This window comes from Pangasianodon hypophthalmus, chromosome 4, assembly GCF_027358585.1.
Source record: "Pangasianodon hypophthalmus isolate fPanHyp1 chromosome 4, fPanHyp1.pri, whole genome shotgun sequence".
NCBI classification, from domain to species: Eukaryota; Metazoa; Chordata; class Actinopteri; order Siluriformes; family Pangasiidae; genus Pangasianodon; species Pangasianodon hypophthalmus.
In genome coordinates this window covers 9,623,298-9,645,118 of record NC_069713.1, presented here as the reverse complement: position 1 = coordinate 9,645,118, position 21,821 = coordinate 9,623,298, and the positions used below count along the sequence as shown (strand labels likewise).

The following is a 21,821-nucleotide window of genomic DNA, read 5'->3' as shown; positions in this document are numbered from 1 at the left end:
GAGAGACAAAAGACTCATGCTCGACTGCTCTTTAATGACTTCTCGTCTGCATTCAATACTATTCAGCCACACTTGCTTGCTGAGAATTTACTCTCCGATTTTAAGTTAGATCCTAATATTGTAATGAATAGTGAATTTTCTTACAGGCTGTGGCATGTCAGGGTCAGTGGCACGTTTTCTGTACAGTTATCTTCATCCAGTGCAGGCCTGTGTATAGTCCGCTCTCCTGTATATTATGTACACCGATGACTGCTGTAGCAATGATAAAGATTGACATCTGATCAAGTTTGGAGAGGACTCTGTTATTATGAGTCTTTTACAAGATGAGGAGATGGCATGGCACTGTAGTGGATGATTTTGTCTTGGTGTGACCAGTCCTTTTAGCGATTAAATGTAATGAAAACAAAGGAAATGGTAATTGCTTTTAGAAAATCCTTTATTATTCAAACACATTGACATCGATATTGAAAACGTAGATAGTTATAGATATGTAGGCATAATTCTGCACAGTAAACTAAATTTTTAGGCTAACATATGCAATGAATTAAAAAAAAAAGGAAAAAAGTGCAACAAAACATATATTTTCTTGGAAAATGGGAGGATAGGGCAATGGTGGCTCAATAGTTAAAGGCCTGGTTACTGATCAGACTTGCAGTGATGAGTAAGGATGTGTGCGTCAGAATTATTGTTTTCTAGCACCTTTTTTTATTACGTACTCCTATTAAAACTGTAAACAAATTATACTCACTCAGTTATTTCTAGCATTATTGTGTATCTTTTACTTTTAGTTTCTTGTTCGCTTGCTGACACTCAGTGTTCCTAAAGATGAATAATCAGGAAAACAGGATAACAAACACACTTTAGGACTGAGTCAGTTTTCCAAATTGTGATCTACATTTACTTCATTAGTAGTGATTGTTAAAATGACTCAGTGCACCTCTGACAGAGCTTCATCTTTTTTTTTTTTTTTTTTTTTTTTTTTTTTTTTTTTTTTTTTTTTACAGAGAGTCCTAAACCTGTGGTGATTATAGAGCCTGATACACAGGTGTTCAGAGGAGAGAGATTGACTTTCAGGTGTGACATACAGAGAGGAGGAGACACTGAGTGGACATACAGCTGGAATAAGAATGATCACACACTCTACTCAGACAGAACAACACAGGAGTTCAGCATCAGCTCAGTTAGAGACTCTGACGGTGGTAAATACACCTGCAGAGGGAGGAGAAGTGACTCTCAGAGCTCAGAGATCAGTGATCCTGTTACACTCTCTGTATCAGGTGAGTGTGTGAGTTTGTTATTACTTTTTTATTACATATGTTATTATTTTTGTTTTTATTATATGTAAAATGTATTGCTACTTTAAGTTTTCAGATTTGTTCCAGAGTTTTTTCAATGAACTGCACTGTAACTGAGTCTGATTATAACGACTTTACAGCTTCTTTCTGTCTGTTTACTTTTAATTTTCACTTTTCTGTCTTAAAGCCTCGAATTCACTTGATTACTGGTCAAGACAGGAATCATCACAACTTATTATTCAGTCTGACTGCTGGAACGTCATTTTGCCTTTGATTTTATTTTAAATTATTAGAAAATCATTGATATGTATAAGAAACATGTTCTTCACCTGATAGTCAAGCTGATGCTACTGTCATGATTCTGCATGTTTGAAAACAGATTACAGGGTTTCACTGTTGTGGCTTCACAGTAAAGATCTGTAAGTTTAGTTGAGTGAAGAAGATTTTTAAATAGATACTGATGTGTGCAGTTGGTGGTGCAGGTTGTGTCAACCCAAGCTTACAACAGCAAAACACACTTTGCCAGAACTTGTGTTGGCAGTAAGGTACTGTAAAATTTAGAGTAAACAACTGTAAAACATATTTACAGTGAATTACTGTAATATCATAATGTTGTATAAAATAACATAACCCAGAACACTTGCTCATTTGAGTGATGCAGGATAAAACTGAGCTGAAGGATCTTGCCAAACCATGACAACTTGGCAGTGCTAGGATTTGAACACACAACCTTCTGATTCATGACGCAAAGCTTTAACCACTGAGTCACCACAACTGCACCATAATTAACTAGCACTCATTCAACTACTTCTACCACTGAATTAACTCCACTAACAGATTACATTGAATCAATGCAAGCTAGTGGTGCTAGTTGCGGTACCTCAGTGGTTAAGGTTTTGAGTCAAGGATAAGAAGGTTGTGTGTTCAAATCCCAGCACCACCAAACTGCATTGATTGGGTCCTTGAGCAAGACTCTTCAGCTCAGTTGTTTCCTGCATTAACCAAATATATGGGGTTACATGTTATTTTATACTATGTATAATATTATAGTGCTTTACTGTAAATATGTTTTATAGTAAAATTTGCTGTAAATTTCACAGTACTCTATTAGCAAACCAGGTTGCCAGTAATTTACTGTAAAATCTACAGTAAAGTTTTTTACAGTGAAAACAAAGTTTCTGTAACAGATCAGCCACAGCACAGAGCCCTACCTTCACTGACTGGAGATTTCAGCAATAAAGATCTGCTTGTTAAAAATGACTACACATGTGCACTCTAATAAGAAAATCACAAAGCCAAACAATAATTTTCAATATTAACAACATTATAAAATGTGTAAATATAATAGGATAAATTCAGGTATATTGGGACAGTTAAAATTAGCATTGTTTATTTTTTGGCTTGATAAGTGAATGTCATTTATGTGACATCATATAAGGGGGCGTGATCAGAAAGAAAGAGGTAGTTTTATTTATTATTTCATTTAACCTTTATTTAACCAGGTAAAGTCTCACTGAGGTTAAAAATCTCTTTTTCTAGAGAGACCTTGGCAAGAAGGCAGCATGAAAGTTTCAACAAGCAAAACAGTCACGCAATTATACAACAGAGTTAGCATAGCATCATAGCATCCCAAAAAGTTGACCTAAAAATTTCTCAAAGTAGAAAAATGACACACACACACTATATAGTTTTGTTTTGTTTTTTTAATAGTAATGTTCTAAAATTGTTATTTAAGATGCTTATAAACATATGATAAACTGTAACAAAATAAGCATAAAATCAGTTCAAATCATGTCCAGATGTTTATAATTTAATCATTGTGAAGATTTTCAGACATGGGGAGGTCATTAGGAACAGCACAGTGTTCAGTTTAATTGGGACAGTCTTAAATACAATAAGTGGAGAGAGGAAAAGTGAAGAGATGTGATGGATGCATGAATGGATGAATGAAACACCCCACAACTATTAAGACTTGTTCAAGACTTGTTCAAAAATTATTGGTATGCCACTGCGGAGCCTAAATGAATTTTATGAGCAACAAGTGATAAGGAAAGCTCGGCGTATCATGAATGATGACACGCATCCATTGCACAAGCATTTTGAGGTAATGCCTTCTGGAAGGCGGCTTAGAAGTATTAAGTGTACGACCAATTGATATAAGTCTACTTTTGTGCCAGAAGCTATTCGTATTTGTAACCTGAATTGTAGTAATGAGTATTTTTTTTTTTCCATTTCTTTTTATTAGAGTTTTCCAATATACAACACTGTCTCAATATGCGAACATTAGTTATACAAGAATTCACAAGTGTTAATAAATGAGACACGAATACATACATAAAAAACAAAACAAAACAACAAAACAGAAAAAAAAAAAAAAAAAAAACAGAACAACAGCAACAAAAACACAACAAAAACCTGCACATACAATATCAAATTAAAATGTTGCCTTTTACTCTAGTGTTGAAATATTCAATAAAAGGCTGCCAAATAATATTAAAAAGACCTTCTTTTTGTCTCAATGAGAACTTGATTTTCTCTAGTTTTAGATGTTGCATTGTGTCCCTTAAAACTTGTATTATGTGAGTAGGTGGATATTTACTCTTCCAATTTAATAGAATTAAACGCCTGGCCAATAATGTAACATAACATAAAACATTCCTTTGTTTGAAGTTTAGACATAATCTATCATCAGGTACCCCAAACAGTGCCAACACAGGATCCATAGGAAGCTGTATCCCAAGCACTAGTGACAGAGTTTTAAATATCTCTGTCCAATAGAGGGTGATGTTGGGGCATTTCCAAAATGTATGACCTAAAGATGCAGGGGCATGTCCACAACGCTCACAAGAGGGATCCAGTCCAGGGTATATCTTGAATAACTTTTCTTTTGATAGATGTAGTCGATGTAGAATTTTAAACTGAATAAGGCCATGTCTTCTACAGACTGAGGAGGAGTGAACCCAACCTTGAGCATCTTCCCATCGACTTACTGTAATATTTGTCAATAAGTCATCATTCTACGCTTCCCTCAAATGGTCCAAAGTGGAAGTACAGTCAATCTGTGAAAGGCTGTGGTAAATTTTGGAGATAGACCCCTTTTTAAGTGGCTCTTGAAGAAAAATTTTATCCATAGCATTTTCTTGTGGTTGACTGGGAAAAGAAGGAAAGACCGTCTTCGCAAGGTCACGGATTTGTAAATATTTAAAAAAATCTTTATTATCTATATTAAATTTAAGTTTCAATTGGTCGAATGTAGAAAAAATCTTGTTGGTAAACAAATTTGCAAATGAATGAACACCCTTTGAGTCCCAAAATTTAAATGTGTTTTCTGAAAGTAACTTGTGGGCTTGATTATTAATCAATGGTGTCTGTATTGAACAGCAGTTCCATTTAAAGTATCTCCTAATCTGAGACCAAATTTTTAATGAGTATGAGACCACGGGGTTCTTGCATTTGAATTTGGAGAGATCGGAAGTATAGAATAAAAGTGATTTTAAAGTGTTTGGGTAAAAGGCGTTCCCAGTCAGGTTGGTGCATACCATCCCAAAAAGACATACATCGAATGTTACAAGACCAGTAATACAACCGAAAGCTTGTATCCCCTTGTACCCCCTGTGGATTTAGGTCTTTGTAAAAATGCCTTTCTTATTCTTGGAGTTTTTTTATTCCAGATGAATGATGAAATGAGAGAATCTATTTTTTTTTTTATTTTTGGGTAATATAATTGGAATACATTGAAAAAGAAATAGATATTTGAGTAGAACATTCATTCTGATTATACTTATGTGACCAGCCAGTGAGAAGGGGAGAGTGCATAATCTTTTTAATTGTTGATCAGTTTTTTGATAAAGATTTAAAAAATTCTGTTTAAAAAGACCGGAGATCTCCCGTGTAATATTTATCCCAAGGTATCGGAAACCATTTGAGATGCTGAAGGGAAAAGTAGATAGTGTCTGTGAATTTTCTCCGTTTTTAAAACCAACTGGAAATAGTATACTTTTAGATATATTAATTTTGTACCCAGACACCTTACCAAATTCCGACAATATGGTTATGATTGTTGGTATTGAGATTAGAGGGTCTGAGATGTATAAAAGCAGATCATCTGCGTACTTTGTGCTCTACATCTCCTCTTAAAATTCCTCTATAACCTACTGCAGAGCGTAACGATATGGCGAGAGGTTCTATAGCTAGAGCGAATAAGAGAGGTGACAAGGGGCACCCCTGCCTTGTTGAACGATGAAGAGAGAAAGGACTGGAGCTGATGTTATTTGTCTGCACCGATGCTTTGGGTCTAGCGTAAAGCAATTTGATCATCGATATATAATTGGGGCCAAATCCAAACTTTGACAGGGCCGAGAAGAGAAAATCCCACTCGACCCTGTCAAAGGCCTTCTCAGCGTCTAATGAGAGCACCACCTCCGACATCCGACTATTGGGTCTGCGGGTAGAGATTATATTAAAAAGCCGTCTAATATTAAAAAATAGTTGCCTATCCTTAACAAATCCAGTTTGATCTGGGGACACAACTGTTGGTAGAACTGTTTCCAAACGCCTGGCTAAAATCTTGGCTAATATTTTGTTATCGATATTCAAAAGACTTATAGGTCTAAAGATCCTGGCTCTTTCGGGTCTTTGCCTGTTTTGTGTATTAAGGAGATACTTGCATCGTATAAAGAGGGTGGGAGATATCCGACTGTTAAAGATTCATTAAAGACTGTTAATAGAAGTGGTGCGAGCTGTTCATTAAACGCCTTATAAAATTCTGCACTGTACCCATCAGGGCCAGGGCACTTTGAACTTTGCATACTATTAATCGCTTGTTTTATTTCTTCAATTGAAACAGGCTGCTCTAACACTTTTTTGTTCTCCAGATTAATAGTGGGTATATTAATATTCTCAAAAAAAGTGTCTATAAGATTTGTGTCACGTTTGGAATCTGATGAGTAGAGTTTACAATAAAATTGTTTAAAAGTATTGTTAATTACACTTGGGTCTGTAGTGATATGTCCAGTTTCCGTTCGTATTTCTGTAATTAATCGTGATGCAGCATCTTCTTTAATTTGTTGCGCCAGCAATCTACCCGTTTTTTCCCTATATTCATAATACTTATGTTTTAGTTGTGTCAATAATTTTGTGGTGTCCATTGTATAAAGTAAATTTAGCTCAGTTTGAAGAGAGAGTTTTTTATTGTAGAGATCTGGCGTAGGAGAGATGGCATATAATCTATCAGTCTCCAAAATTTCTTGGGTTAATCTTGATTCTTTTTCCCTTCGCTGTTTATTCTTAAGGCAACTCAGTAGAATAATTTGGCCTCTCATGTAAGCTTTGAATGTCTCCCAAAGTGTGGATTTTGTGGTTTCAGGTCTATCATTCATTTCAAGAAAAAATCTGATTTGTTTTTTAATTTCCTCTACTATTTTCTTATCTGACAAAAGGGTGTAATTGAAATTCCATTTTCTGATTATGGGTTTATGTGTAGTAATGAGTATTGATGAGTATTAATGGTTCTTAATTTGTCCTGCACTATTTTTTAGATCTTACTTGTGGTTGAATTTACTATGAAGCATGTTGTACTGTTGTAATTTGTGTAAAAATGTCTTTTTTGTGTGTGTGTGTTTTTATGTATATTTGAACTGAAGTTTGGGATGTGCTGCCTATGCCTTACGCAATTGCCCCGTGTGGGATTAATAGAGTAGTAAACAAAAAACAAATATTGGGACGGTTAAACCTAGCATTATTTATTTTCTGGCTTGATAAGTGAACGTAAAAACGTATGTTACTGAGGCCTTGCAGTGGAAGTGTTTGATAGAAATTACATGACTCCATTCATGTGACATCATGTAAGGGGGCGTGGTCAGAATTCAACAGGAAGTTTGATTTATTATTACATTTAACCTTTATTTAACCAGGTAAAGTCTCATTAAGATTAAAAATCTCTTGAAAAAGAAGGCAGCATGCAAAGTTTCAACAAGCAAAACAGTCAAGTAATTATACAATACAGTTAGCATAGCATCATAGCATCCCAAAAAGTTAACTTAAAAAGTTCTTGAGGTAGAAAAATGACACATATATTATACAGTTGTTTATTTTTAAATAAGATTCTAAAATTGTTATTTATGATGCATATAAACACATGATAAACCATAACAAAATAAGCATAAAATCAGTTCAGATCATGTCCAGATGTTTATAATTTAATCATTGGGAAGACTGTCAGACATGGGGAGGTCATTAGGAACAGCACAGTGTTCAGTTTAATTGAGACAGTCTTAAATACAATAAGTGGAGAGAGGAAAAGTGAAGAGATGTGATGGATGCATGAATGGATGAATGAAACACCCCACAACTATGGTTAAATGAGGCATTGATGGATTATATGTGCATTAAATGATGTTTTTATGAAATGTGTAAATAAGCAGGTGATTAAGGTAGACTGGGAAATACAGAATGTTACTTAGACCTCCTACTGAGTATGCAGAGATTTCTACTTAGTGTACTGTCTTCATATCATTTTAATAATGTACAGTTATTTATTTATTTGTTTGTTTGCTGTGAGGTGGCAACACGACCCACTTTTACTGATGTTTAGACAAAAAAAAGTGTTAAAAAACAAGACCATTTCTAAACATTTCCAATATGTCTTCCAAAAAGGATTATATGTGTAGTTTTGCATTTTGTGTTCCACTGTTCCAAAATAATCTTTACTATAAATACACATAAAAATAAATTGATGTAGAGTAGAGAGAGATTAGAGACCTGCATCATCACACAGCACTTATTTTCTGACCCTCGCTTCAATCACAGTGAAGCTTTACATTTAATATCCCTATTTTCATTCTCATCATGTGTTTAACTAAAAATTCTAAAACAATTTAAAAGTAGTCATAAGTTGTTTAGCATCATCACAGAGATTACTGTTTTACTGTAGAATTGATTAGTGTAGTAAAGAATACTTCACTTTCTGAAATTGTATTTAATTTCTAACAGAAAAACCTAAACCTGAACTCACATCAGACCTTAAAGGAGCTGCACTGACAGGAAACTCAGTGACTCTGAACTGTACACTGAAGCTGCAGTCTGCTGGATGGAAGTTTTACTGGAACAAAGACACACAGCGCACTGAGACTGAGACTGAAACACACTCCTACACCATCAGCTCAGTTACAGTCTCTGATGGAGGTCAGTACTGGTGCAGAGCTGGAAAAGGAAACCCAGTCCACTACACGCACTACAGTGATGCACTCTGGGTAAACGTTATTGGTGAGTAAGAGACTTTCTGTTAAGTGATTTTGCACAAGAATGAACATATAAACAACATGTGAGCAGTGTCACAATATAGCAACATTTACACAGCTACATACAGAGAACACTTTCAGCTAAATCATTTATTAAAGTTAAAGGAAATATCACCAAAACCCACAAAACTCTTTTTACAAGCTGCTCAGAGGCTGTAAAAGGGACTTCATAAACTTACTGATTCAGAAACATCAACATGGTCGAGTCGAGACCTGCCTGAGAGTGAATGAGTGAAGAGGACGAGGAGCGAACTTTTATACTGAAATGCTGAGTGTAAGAGGCTGTAGAATCTGTCTGTGTGTGTGTGTGTGTGTGTGTGTGTGTGTGTGTGTGTATATAGTGGTGTGTATGTGTCTGAAAGAATGAGACAGATTACAGATATATGAGGAGAAGCTATTGTTTCCTAGCACTATTTTTTCTTTCATTTATTAAGTATACCCATTACAAATGTAATCAAGTTATACTCAGTCAGTTATTTCTAGCATTACTGTGTATCTGTTACATTCATCAATAGTGAAAAAGATCTAAATTTTCAGAACAGTAACTTGATTAATTTTAGGACTGAGTCAGTTTTCCAAATTGTGATCTATATTTACTTCATTAGTAGTGATTGTTAAAATGACTCAGTGCACCTCTGACAGAGCTTCATCATTTACATGTGAGCAGATATACTGTCTTCCATTTTAACATCTTACTACTCATTTAAATAATGGCGTTGGGAATTAATTCATAAAAAAAAAATAGTGATTTTTTTTTTAACAGAGAGTCCTAAACCTGTGGTGATTATAGAGCCTGATACACTGGTGTTCAGAGGAGAGAGAGTGACTTTCAGGTGTGACATACAGAGAGGAGGAGACACTGAGTGGACATACAGCTGGAATAAGAATGCTCGCACACTCTACCCATACAGAACAACACAGCAGTTCAGCATCAGCTCTGTTGAAAATGATCACGGTGGTAAATACACCTGCAGAGGGAGGAGAAGTGACTCTCAGATCTCAAAGACGAGTGATCCTGTTCCACTCTCTGTATCAGGTGAGTGTGTGAATGTATGTTATTACTTATAAATGTAAAAGTTATGATTCGTTTCAGATTTTGTTCCAGATTTTATCATATGAGACACAAAGTCTCATTATAATGGTTTTACATCTCCTTTTTGTCTGTTTACTTTTGATTTTCAATTTCCTAGTTTAAAGTTACCGATTCAATTGATTTGTAAAGAATCACTACAACTTATTAGTCAGTCTGACTGCTGGAACGTCATTTTGCCTTTAATTTTATTTTAAATTGTTAGAAAATCATTGATATGTATAAGAAACATGTTCTTCACCTAATAGTCAAGCTGAAGCTACTGTGATGATTCTGCATGTTTGAAAACCGAGTTCAAGGTTTCACTGTTGTGGCTTCACAGTAAAGATCTGTAAGTTTAGTTAAGTGAAGAAGATTTTTAAATAGATAGTGATGTGTGCAGTTGGTGGTGCAGGTTGTGTCAACCCAAGCTTACAACAGCAAAACACACTTTACCCCATTTTTCTTTAACATGCACACACAAGAACTAGAACACACCTCAGTCCAACACAGAGTCTCTGTAACGCATCAGCTGCACCAAAGAGCCCTATGTTCACTGACTGGAGGAATTCAGCAATAAAGATCTACTTGTTAAAAATAACTAAAAATGTACACTCTATAAGAAAATCACAAAGCCAAACAATGTGTCATGTCAGTGCCGGAATCTGCACCGGACTCTATTTCCCACAATGCACCATCACCTACAAACATGGACACTAGGGACTACAACACCCATGCACCATGTTCAGTGTCACGCTCACAGTCCCTCAATTCCTGATCACACACACCTGGACTCTATTAGCACACACACTGTATAAGCACACTCACTGCACCAGCACACTGCAAAGTATTTGTTCAGTTTGTGTTCTCACCTGATGCACTAAGCCTTTGTTTGTTGCTTCCTAATTCTGGTTTTGACCCTCGTGTTTGCTGTCGACTCTTGAACTTTGTCTTGTTCTGTGATCTCCAGTTTGTACCTCGCCTGACCTTCAGCCTGTTTAACTTTTTTTGAGATTTGCCTCATGATTTGGATTTGTTTATCATTACCAGCTATTTTAATAAAAATCATCCTCTGTAATTGTCACCATCTCTGCTGCCTGAAACAATAATTCCAATAATGACAACATTATATGACGTGTAAATATAATAGGATAAATTCAGGCATATTGTGGCGTTTTTAATGTGTTTTTGTTCGTTTGTCTAGTGTTAGCTACTTTTTTTTTAGCGTAAGTCTTTTAGCATATTTTAAATTCGCCAAGATCAGGAGTGCGTAAACACAGAAAATGTTCAATCTTCGACGACTCCTGTTGCTACTCATCTTTCTGGGAGAAGCGGCGCGCAGTTTTATGCGACTAAAGTCGAGCAGACATTTTAAGTGTGTGCCCGGCTTAAGCCGAGTCAATACATTAATGCTCTCCAGGGAATTTATCCTGAGTCTACGCTCGGCTGCTGGTTCGGTGGACCCTTCGTGGGATATCCCTGTAGAACTACGGCCAGGTTCCTACACAAATGTGGATATGGTGCAAAGTTACAACACCGGGCCGTTAACAAGGACCAAAAGGAAACGGGGTAAGCGCGGAGGAGTCAAACGGAGGCTGACAGTGAATCAAAGATTTACCCCACTGCCTAATATTATACTGAGTAATTTCCGTTCCCTTCATCATAAGATGGATGAAATACAAGGGAATGTGGCCTTTCTACATGAGTACAGGAATGCACACATGATAGTGATGACTGAAACATGTGCAACTCGGGCGAATAGGACTTTGGACAAGTGTTATGGCCCGATCAAAGATGCCTATAAATCAATGCCGCCGATTGGAACGGCTGACCATAATACTTTTAGCTTCGACCTACACGCCAGTGGTAAAGCGTGAGGAAAGAGAGGAAAAGATAATAAAGAACTGGACTGTCTCTAGCATAAAAGAACTGCACAGTTGCTTTGAGAGTACTGATTGGGACTCGTTTTTAAATGATAGCCCTGATTTGAATGATCAGGTCTTGGTGGTTTCCAGTTATATTAATTTTTGTGTTGATTCTATTATTCCTACAAAAAGCTTGACAGTATTTCTGAACAACAAGCCATGAGTAACCAAAGAGCTTAAAAATATTCTTAATATGAAAAAAAGGGTATTTCTATTAGGGACTAATGAGGAGAAAAAAAATATTAATAAGGAGTTTAAAAGAGCGATTAGACGTGCTAAATTAAATTATAGAAATAAAATAGAAGAAAAGTTTGTTCAAGGTGATATGAAGGCTGTCTGGCAAGGTATCAAAAATATGGCGGACATAAATACATCCAAGAAGGGGCCAGGTATAACGGATAAAAATGATATGAACTCCTTAGCCAATGACTTGAACTTGTTCTTCCCGCCTTTGGAAAAACATGATTTAAGTGCTGCACTTGAAGAGTTTAAACAGACATTGAGTCCCTCTGCCCCTGTGAAACTGTGTCTCCCTAATATAATTAAACAGCTGAAGCCTACACCTTTTAATGAAGCTCCCGGACCTGATGGTATATGTGGCAGAACCCTTAACCACTGTGCAGAGCAGCTCAGTGGGGTGTTTCACACATGGTTTCAAGCCTCACTGGATCAAGCCATAGTTCCTCGGTTATGGAAAGCCTCTATTGTAGAACCCATCCCGAAGCGAGAGAAGTCATGTTCTTTTAATGATTATCAGCCTATTGCCTTAACCTCATTAGTTATGAAAGCTCTGGAAAGGGAAGTTAAGTTACAGCTTATGAAAGTTTGCGATGAGAAATTAGACCCCTTACAGTTTGCTTATCGCACTAAAAGAGGTTTCTTTCTTCTGAACACTTTACATCAACATTTGGAAAATGGGGGCTCATTTGCCAGACTATTATTTGCTGACTTTTCCTCAGCATTTAATACAATGAATCCAGTTATCTTAGTTAAGAAACTTGTGAATGAGTTTAATGTTAATCATGGGCTGGTTTTATGGATCTTGGATTTTTAAATTAGTAGACAGCAAAGGGTTAGGATGAATGGAGTTTTGTCAGATACACTTAGTATGTCTATCGGGACTCCACAGGGGTGTGTATTGTCGTCAATTCTTTTTATCCTCTATACAAATGAGTGTAAAAGTTATGAGGATAATTGTTATGTTGTTAAATATGCAGATGATACAGTTTTCCTATCCTTGTTATCAAGCTCAAAGGATGATGATAGTCTCGCACTTCTTAAGTTTACTACATGGTGCAATGAGTTGAGATTAAATATAACAAAAACAAAGGAGATGTTGATTGATTTTAGAAAAAATGCTCCAAGGGTGCAGCTCTTATTCAGGGTAAAGAGGTTGATAGAAGAGAGGAGTACAAATATCTTGGAACTGTTTTTGATACGACTTTAAAGTTTCAGCAGAACACAGAGGTTATTATTAACAAGGTTCGTCAAAGAATGTTTGCTTTAAGGAAATTGAATTCTTTCTGTGTACAAAAACCTTTACTGAGTGTATTTTATAATACTTTTATTGAGAGCGTTTTGAGTTTTTCATTTTTATGTTGGTTTTCATCACTTTCTCTAAAGAATAAGAATCACCTCCAGACCATAGTTAAGACTTGTTCAAAAATTATTGGTATGCCACTGCAGAGCCTAAATGAATTTTATGAGCAACAAGTGATAAGGAAAGCTCGGCGTATCATGAATGATGACACGCATCCATTGCACAAGCATTTTGAGGTAATGCCTTCTGGAAGGCGGCTTAGAAGTATTAAGTGTACGACCAATTGATACAAGTCTACTTTTGTGCCAGAAGCTATTCGTATTTGTAACCTGAATTGTAGTAATGAGTATTTTTTTTTTTCCATTTCTTTTTATTAGAGTTTTCCAATATACAACACTGTCTCAATATGCGAACATTAGTTATACAAGAATTCACAAGTGTTAATAAATGAGACACGAATACATACAGAAAAAACAAAACAAAACAACAAAACAGAAAAAAAAACAAAAAAAAACAGAACAACAGCAACAAAAACACAACAAAAACCTGCACATACAATATCAAATTAAAATGTTGCCTTTTACTCTAGTGTTGAAATATTCAATAAAAGGCTGCCAAATAATATTAAAAAGACCTTCTTTTTGTCTCAATGAGAACTTGATTTTCTCTAGTTTTAGATGTTGCATTGTGTCCCTTAAAACTTGTATTATGTGAGTTGGTGGATATTTACTCTTCCAATTTAATAGAATTAAACGCCTGGCCAATAATGTAACATAACATAAAACATTCCTTTGTTTGAAGTTTAGACATAATCTATCATCAGGTACCCCAAACAGTGCCAACACAGGATCCATAGGAAGCTGTATCCCAATAGAGGGTGATGTTGGGGCATTTCCAAAATGTATGACCTAAAGATGCAGGGGCATGTCCACAATGCTCACAAATACGCTCTTGAATAACTTTTCTTTTGATAGATGTAGTCGATGTAGAATTTTAAACTGAATAAGGCCATGTCTTCTACAGACTGAGGAGGAGTGAACCCAACCTTGAGCATCTTCCCATCGACTTACTGTAATATTTGTCGATAAATCATCATTCCACGCTTCCCTCAAATGGTCCAAAGTGGAAGTACAGTCAATCTGTGAAAGGCTGTGGTAAATTTTGGAGATAGACCCCTTTTTAAGTGGCTCTTGAAGAAAAATTTTATCCATAGCATTTTCTTGTGGTTGACTGGGAAAAGAAGGAAAGACCGTCTTCGCAAGGTCACGGATTTGTAAATATTTAAAAAAATCTTTATTATCTATATTAAATTTAAGTTTCAATTGGTCGAATGTAGAAAAAATCTTGTTGGTAAACAAATTTGCAAATGAATGAACACCCTTTGAGTCCCATAATTTAAATGTGTTTTCTGAAAGTAACTTGTGGGCTTGATTATTAATCAATGGTGTCTGTATTGAACAGCAGTTCCATTTAAAGTATCTCCTAATCTGAGACCAAATTTTTAATGAGTATGAGACCACGGGGTTCTTGCATTTGAATTTGGAGAGATCGGAAGTATAGAATAAAAGTGATTTTAAAGTGTTTGGGTAAAAGGCTCGACTTTCCATCCGTTCCCAGTCAGGTTGGTGCATACCATCCCAAAAAGACATACATCGAATGTTACAAGACCAGTAATACAACCAAAAGCTTGTATCCCCTTGTACCCCCTGTGGATTTAGGTCTTTGTAAAAATGCCTTTCTTATTCTTGGAGTTTTTTTATTCCAGATGAATGATGAAATGAGAGAATCTATTTTTTTTTTATTTTTGGGTAATATAACTGGAATACATTGAAAAAGAAATAGATATTTGAGTAGAACATTCATTCTGATTATACTTATGCGACCAGCCAGTGAGAAGGGGAGAGTGCATAATCTTTTTAATTGTTGATCAGTTTTTTGATAAAGATTCTGTTTAAAAAGACCGGAGATCTCCCGTGTAATATTTATCCCAAGGTATCGGAAACCATTTGAGATGCTGAAGGGAAAAGTAGATAGTGTCTGTGAATTTTCTCCGTTTTTAAAACCAATTGGAAATAGTATACTTTTAGATATATTAATTTTGTACCCAGACACCTTACCAAATTCCGACAATATGGTTATGATTGTTGGTATTGAGATTAGAGGGTCTGAGATGTATAAAAGCAGATCATCTGCGTGCTCTACATCTCCTCTTAAAATTCCTCTATAACCTACTGCAGAGCGTAACGATATGGCGAGAGGTTCTATAGCTAGAGCGAATAAGAGAGGTGACAAGGGGCACCCCTGCCTTGTTGAACGATGAAGAGAGAAAGGACTGGAGCTGATGTTATTTGTCTGCACCGATGCTTTGGGTCTAGCGTAAAGCAATTTGATCATCGATATATAATTGGGGCCAAATCCAAACTTTGACAGGGCCGAGAAGAGAAAATCCCACTCGACCCTGTCAAAGGCCTTCTCAGCGTCTAATGAGAGCACCACCTCCGACATCCGACTATTGGGTCTGCGGGTATAGATTATATTAAAAAGCCGTCTAATATTAAAAAATAGTTGCCTATCCTTAACAAATCCAGTTTGATCTGGGGACACAACTGTTGGTAGAACTGTTTCCAAACGCCTGGCTAAAATCTTGGCTAATATTTTGTTATCGATATTCAAAAGACTTATAGGTCTAAAGATCCTGGCTCTTTCGGGTCTTTGCCTGTTTTGTGTATTAAGGAGATACTTGCATCGTATAAAGAGGGTGGGAGATATCCGACTGTTAAAGATTCATTAAAGACTGTTAATAGAAGTGGTGCGAGCTGTTCATTAAACGCCTTATAAAATTCTGCACTGTACCCATCAGGGCCAGGGCACTTTGAACTTTGCATACTATTAATCGCTTGTTTTATTTCTTCAATTGAAACAGGCTGCTCTAACACTTTTTTGTTCTCCAGATTAATAGTGGGTATAATAATATTCTCAAAAAAAGTGTCTATAAGATTTGTGTCACGTTTGGAATCTGATGAGTAGAGTTTACAATAAAATTGTTTAAAAGTATTGTTAATTACACTTGGGTCTGTAGTGATATGTCCAGTTTCCGTTCGTATTTCTGTAATTAATCGTGATGCAGCATCTTCTTTAATTTGTTGCGCCAGCAATCTACCCGTTTTTTCCCCATATTCATAATACTTATGTTTTAGTTGTGTCAATAATTTTGTGGTGTCCGTTGTATAAAGTAAATTTAGCTCAGTTTGAAGAGAGAGTTTTTTGTTGTAGAGATCTGGCGTAGGAGAGATGGCATATAATCTATCAGTCTCCAAAATTTCTTGGGTTAATCTTGATTCTTTTTCCCTTCGCTGTTTATTCTTAAGGCAACTCAGTAGAATAATTTGGCCTCTCATGTAAGCTTTGAATGTCTCCCAAAGTGTGGATTTTGTGGTTTCAGGTCTATCATTCATTTCAAGAAAAAATCTGATTTGTTTTTTAATTTCCTCTACTATTTTCTTATCTGACAAAAGGGTGTAATTGAAATTCCATTTTCTGATTATGGGTTTATGTGTAGTAATGAGTATTGATGAGTATTAATGGTTCTTAATTTGTCCTGCACTATTTTTTAGATCTTACTTGTGGTTGAATTTACTATGAAGCATGTTGTACTGTTGTAATTTGTGTAAAAATGTCTTTTTTGTGTGTGTGTGTTTTTATGTATATTTGAACTGAAGTTTGGGATGTGCTGCCTATGCCTTACGCAATTGCCCCGTGTGGGATTAATAGAGTAGTAAACAAAAAACAAATATTGGGACGGTTAAACCTAGCATTATTTATTTTCTGGCTTGATAAGTGAATGTAAAAACGTATGTTACTGAGGCCTTGCAGTGGTAGTGTTTGATAGAAATTACATGACTCCATTCATGTGACATCATGTAAGGGGGCGTCAGAATTCAACAGGAAGTTTGATTTATTATTACATTTAACCTTTATTTAACCAGGTAAAGTCTCATTAAGATTAAAAATCTCTTGAAAAAGAAGGCAGCATGCAAAGTTTCAACAAGCAAAACAGCCAAGTAATTATACAATACAGTTAGCATAGCATCATAGCATCCCAAAAAGTTAACTTAAAAAGTTCTTGAGGTAGAAAAATGACACATATATTATACAGTTGTTTCTTTTTAAATAAGATTCTAAAATTGTTATTTATGATGCATATAAACATATGATAAACCATAACAAAATAAGCATAAAATCAGTTCAGATCATGTCCAGATGTTTATAATGTAATCATTGTGAAGATTGTCAGACATGGGGAGGTCATTAGGAACAGCACAGTGTTCAGTTTAATTGGGACAGTCTTAAATACAATAAGTGGAGAGAGGAAAAGTGAAGAGATGTGATGGATGCATGAATGGATGAATGAAACACCCCACAACTATGATTAAATGAGGCATTGATGGATTATATGTGCATTAAATGATGTTTTTATGAAATGTGTAAATAAGCAGGTGATTAAGGTAGACTGGGAAATACAGAATGTTACTTAGACCTCCTACTGAGTATGCAGAGATTTCTACTTAGTGTACTGTCTTCATATCATTTTAATAATGTACAGTTATTTATTTGTTTGTTTGTTTGCTGTGAGGTGGCAACACGACCCACTTTTACTGATGTTTAGACAAAAAAAAGTGTTAAAAAACAAGACCATTTCTAAACATTTCCAATATGTCTTCCAATAAAGTTTATATGTGTAGTTTTGCATTTTGTCTTCCACTTTTCCAAAATAATCTTTACTCTATACACCCATAAAAATAAACTGATGTAGAGTAGAGAGAGATTAGAGACCTGCATCATCACACAGCACTTATTTTCTGACCCTCACTTCGATCACAGTGAAGCTTTACATTTAATATCCCTATTTTCATTCTCATCATGTGTTTAACTAAAAATTCTAAAACAATTTAAAAGTAGTCATAAGTTGTTTAGCATCATCACAGAGAGAGTATTACTGTTTTACTGTAGAAGTGATTAGTGTAGTAAAGATTACTTCACATTCTGAAAGTGTATTTAATTTCTGACAGAAAAACCTAAACCTGAACTCACATCAGACCTTAAAGGAGCTGCACTGACAGGAAACTCAGTGACTCTGAACTGTACACTGAAGCTGCAGTCTGCTGGATGGAAGTTTTACTGGATCAAAGACACACAGAGCCGTCAGACTGAAACTGCAACACACTCCTACACCATCAGCTCAGTAAGAGTCTCTGATGGAGGTCAGTACAAGTGCAGAGCTGGAAAAGGAAACCCAGTCCACTACACACACTACAGTGATGCACTCTGGGTAAACGTTATTGGTGAGTAAGAGACTTCCTGTTAAGTGATTTTGCACAACAATGAACATATAAACAACATGTCAGCAGTGTCACAATATAGCAAGATTTACACAGCTACATACTGAGAACTCTGTATAACAAAGGAAATATCACCAAAATCTGTAAAACTCTTTTAACAAGCTGCTCAGAGGCTGTAAAAGGGGCTTAATAAAGTTTCTGATTCAGAAACATCAACATGCTCGAGTCGAGACCTGCCTGAGTGTGAATGAGTGAAGAGGACGAGGAGCGAACGTTTATACTGAAATACTGAGTGTAAGAGGCTGTAGAATCTGTCTGTGTGTGTGTGTGTGTGTGTGTGTGTGTATGGGTGTGTATGTGTCTGAAAGAATGAGACAGATTAGAGATATATGAGGAGAAGCTATTGTTTCCTAGCACTATTTTTTTCTTTCATTTATTAAGTATACCCATTACAAATGTAATCAAGTTATACTCAGTCAGTTATTTCTAGCATTACTGTGTATCTGTTACATTCATCAATAGTGAAAAAGATCTAAATTTTCAGAACAGTAACTTGATTAATTTTAGGACTGAGTCAGTTTTCCAAATTGTGATCTACATTTACTTCATTAGTAGTGATTGTTAAAATGACTCAGTGCACCTCTGACAGAGCTTCATCTTTTACATGTGAGCAGATATACTGTCTTCCATTTTAAAATCTTACTACTCATTTAAATAATGGTGTTGGAAATTAATTCATACAAAAAAAATAGTGATTTTTTTTTTTTAACAGAGAATCCTAAACCTGTGGTGATTATAGAGCCTGATACACAGGTGTTCAGAGGAGAGACTGTGACTTTCAGGTGTGACATACAGAGAGGAGGAGACACTGAGTGGACATACAGCTGGAATAAGAATGATCACACACTCTACCCATACAGAACAACACAGGAGTTCAGCATCAGCTCTGTTGAAAATGATCACGGTGGTAAATACACCTGCAGAGGGAGGAGAAGTGACTCTCAGATCTCAAAGACGAGTGATCCTGTTCCACTCTCTGTATCAGGTGAGTGAACGTATGTTATTACTTATAAATGTAAAAGTTATGATTCGTTTCAGATTTTGTTCCAGATTTTATCATATGAGACACAAAGCCTCATTATAATGATTTTACATCTCCTTTTTGTCTGTTTACTTTTGATTTGCAATTTCCTAGTTTAAAGTTACCGATTCTATTGATTTGTAAAGAATCACTACAACTTATTATTCAGTCTGACTGCTGGAACGTCATTTTGCCTTTAATTTTATTTTAAATTGTTAGAAAATCATTGATATGTATAAGAAACATGTTCTTCACCTAACAGTCAAGCTGAAGCTACTGTGATGATTCTGCATGTTTGAAAACCGAGTTCAAGGTTTCACTGTTGTGGCTTCACAGTAAAGATCTGTAAGTTTAGTTGCGTGAAGAAGATTTTTAAACAGATACTGATGTGTGCAGTTGGTGGTGCAGGTTGTGTCAACCCAAGCTTACAACAGCAAAACACACTTTACCCCATTTTTCTTTAACATGCACACACAAGAACTCGAACACACCTCAGTCCAACACAGAGTCTCTGTAACACATCAGCTGCACCAAAGAGCCCTACGTTCACTGACTGGAGGAATTCAGCAATAAAGATCTACTTGTTAAAAATAACTAAAAATGTACACTCTATAAGAAAATCACAAAGCCAAACAATGTGTCATGGCAATGCCGGAATCTGCACCGGACTCTATTTCCCACAATGCACCATCACCTACAAACATGGACACTAGGGACTACAACACCCATGCACCATGTTCAGTGTCACACTCACAGTCACCCAATTCCTGATCACACACACCTGGACCCTGTTAGCACACACACTGTATAAGCACACTCACTGCACCAGCACACTGCAAAGTATTTGTTCAGTTTGTGTTCTCACCTGATGCACTAAGCCTTTGTCTGTTGCTTCCTAATTCTGGTTTTGACCCTCGTGTTTGTTGTCGACTCTTGAACTTTGTCTTGTTCTGTGATCTCCAGTTTGTACCTCGCCTGACCTTCAGCCTGTTTAACTTTTTTTGAGATTTGCCTCATGATTTGGATTTGTTTATCATTACCAGCTATTTTAATAAAAATCATCGTCTGTAATTGTTACCATCTCTCCTGCCTGAAACAATAATTTCAATAATGACAACATTATAAGACGTGTAAATATAATAGGATAAATTCAGGTATATGTGTGGCGTCCCACGTGCTAAGTTTTTAATGTGTTTTTGTTCGTTTGTCTAGTGTTAGCTACTTTTTTTTAGCATAAGTCGTTTAGCATATTTTAAATTCGCTAAGATCAGGAGTGCGTAAACACAGAAAATGTTCAATCTTCGACGACTCCTGTTGCTACTCATCTTTCTGGGAGAAGCGGTGCGCAGTTTTATACCACTAATGTCGAGCACACATTTTAAGTGTGTGCCCGGCTTAAGCCGAGTCAATACATTAATGCTCTCCAGGGAATTTATCCTGAGTCTACGCTCGGCTGCTGGTTCGGTGGACCCTTCGTGGGATATCCCTGTAGAACTACGGCCAGGTTCCTACACAAATGTGGATACGGTGAAAAATTACAACGCCGGGCTGTTAACAAGGACCAAAAGGAAACGGGGTAAGCGCGGAGGAGTCAAACGGAGGCTGACAGTGAATCAGAGATTTACCCCACTGCCTAATATTATACTGAGTAATGTCCATTCTCTTCGTCATAAGATGGATGAAATACAAGGGAATGTGGCCTTTCTACATGAGTACAGGAATGCACACATGATAGTGATGACTGAAACATGGTTGGATGATTCTGTGGATGATGATTGCCTGAGGATAAGTGGCTTTTCCAGACCGGTTTGTTTGGATAGAGATAAAGATGCTACTGGGAAAAGGCATGGAGGTGGAGTGTGTGTGTACACTAGGGAGAGTTGGTGCAATAACGTGATTGTGCAGGACAAAATATGCTCTATGGACATCAAAATGCTTGTTCTCTCTACCCGACTAATTTATTTACCACGTGAGTTTCCTCAATTATACTTTCTTGTTGTGTACATTCATCCTCATGCTAAACTGGGCTCAGCCATAGATGTGGTGATGAAAACTCTGCATAAATTGGACGCCACTGCTCCTGATTCTCCTAAATTCATCTTAGGTGATTTTAATCAGTGTTACATGGACAATGTTTTAAAAGGATATTTTCAATATGTTACATGTGCAACTCGGGCGAATAGGACTTTGGACAAGTGTTATGGCCCGATCAAAGATGCCTATAAATCGATGCCGCAGATTGGAACGGCTGACCATAACACAATACTTTTAGCT

General features: G+C 36.2%; 1 protein-coding gene across 1 annotated transcript in view; it reads left to right on the top strand.

Moving 5' to 3' along the window:
• Positions 1 to 21,821, top strand: part of LOC128318153 (basement membrane-specific heparan sulfate proteoglycan core protein-like) — a 68,094-nt gene that overhangs the window by 15,986 nt on the left and 30,287 nt on the right. The window contains exons 3-7 of the mRNA XM_053233531.1: positions 1,005 to 1,277; positions 8,286 to 8,558; positions 9,357 to 9,629; positions 18,197 to 18,469; positions 19,239 to 19,511. Of these exons, the coding sequence (XP_053089506.1) occupies positions 1,005 to 1,277; positions 8,286 to 8,558; positions 9,357 to 9,629; positions 18,197 to 18,469; positions 19,239 to 19,511 (1,365 nt within the window). The remainder of the gene's footprint in view (positions 1 to 1,004; positions 1,278 to 8,285; positions 8,559 to 9,356; positions 9,630 to 18,196; positions 18,470 to 19,238; positions 19,512 to 21,821) is intronic.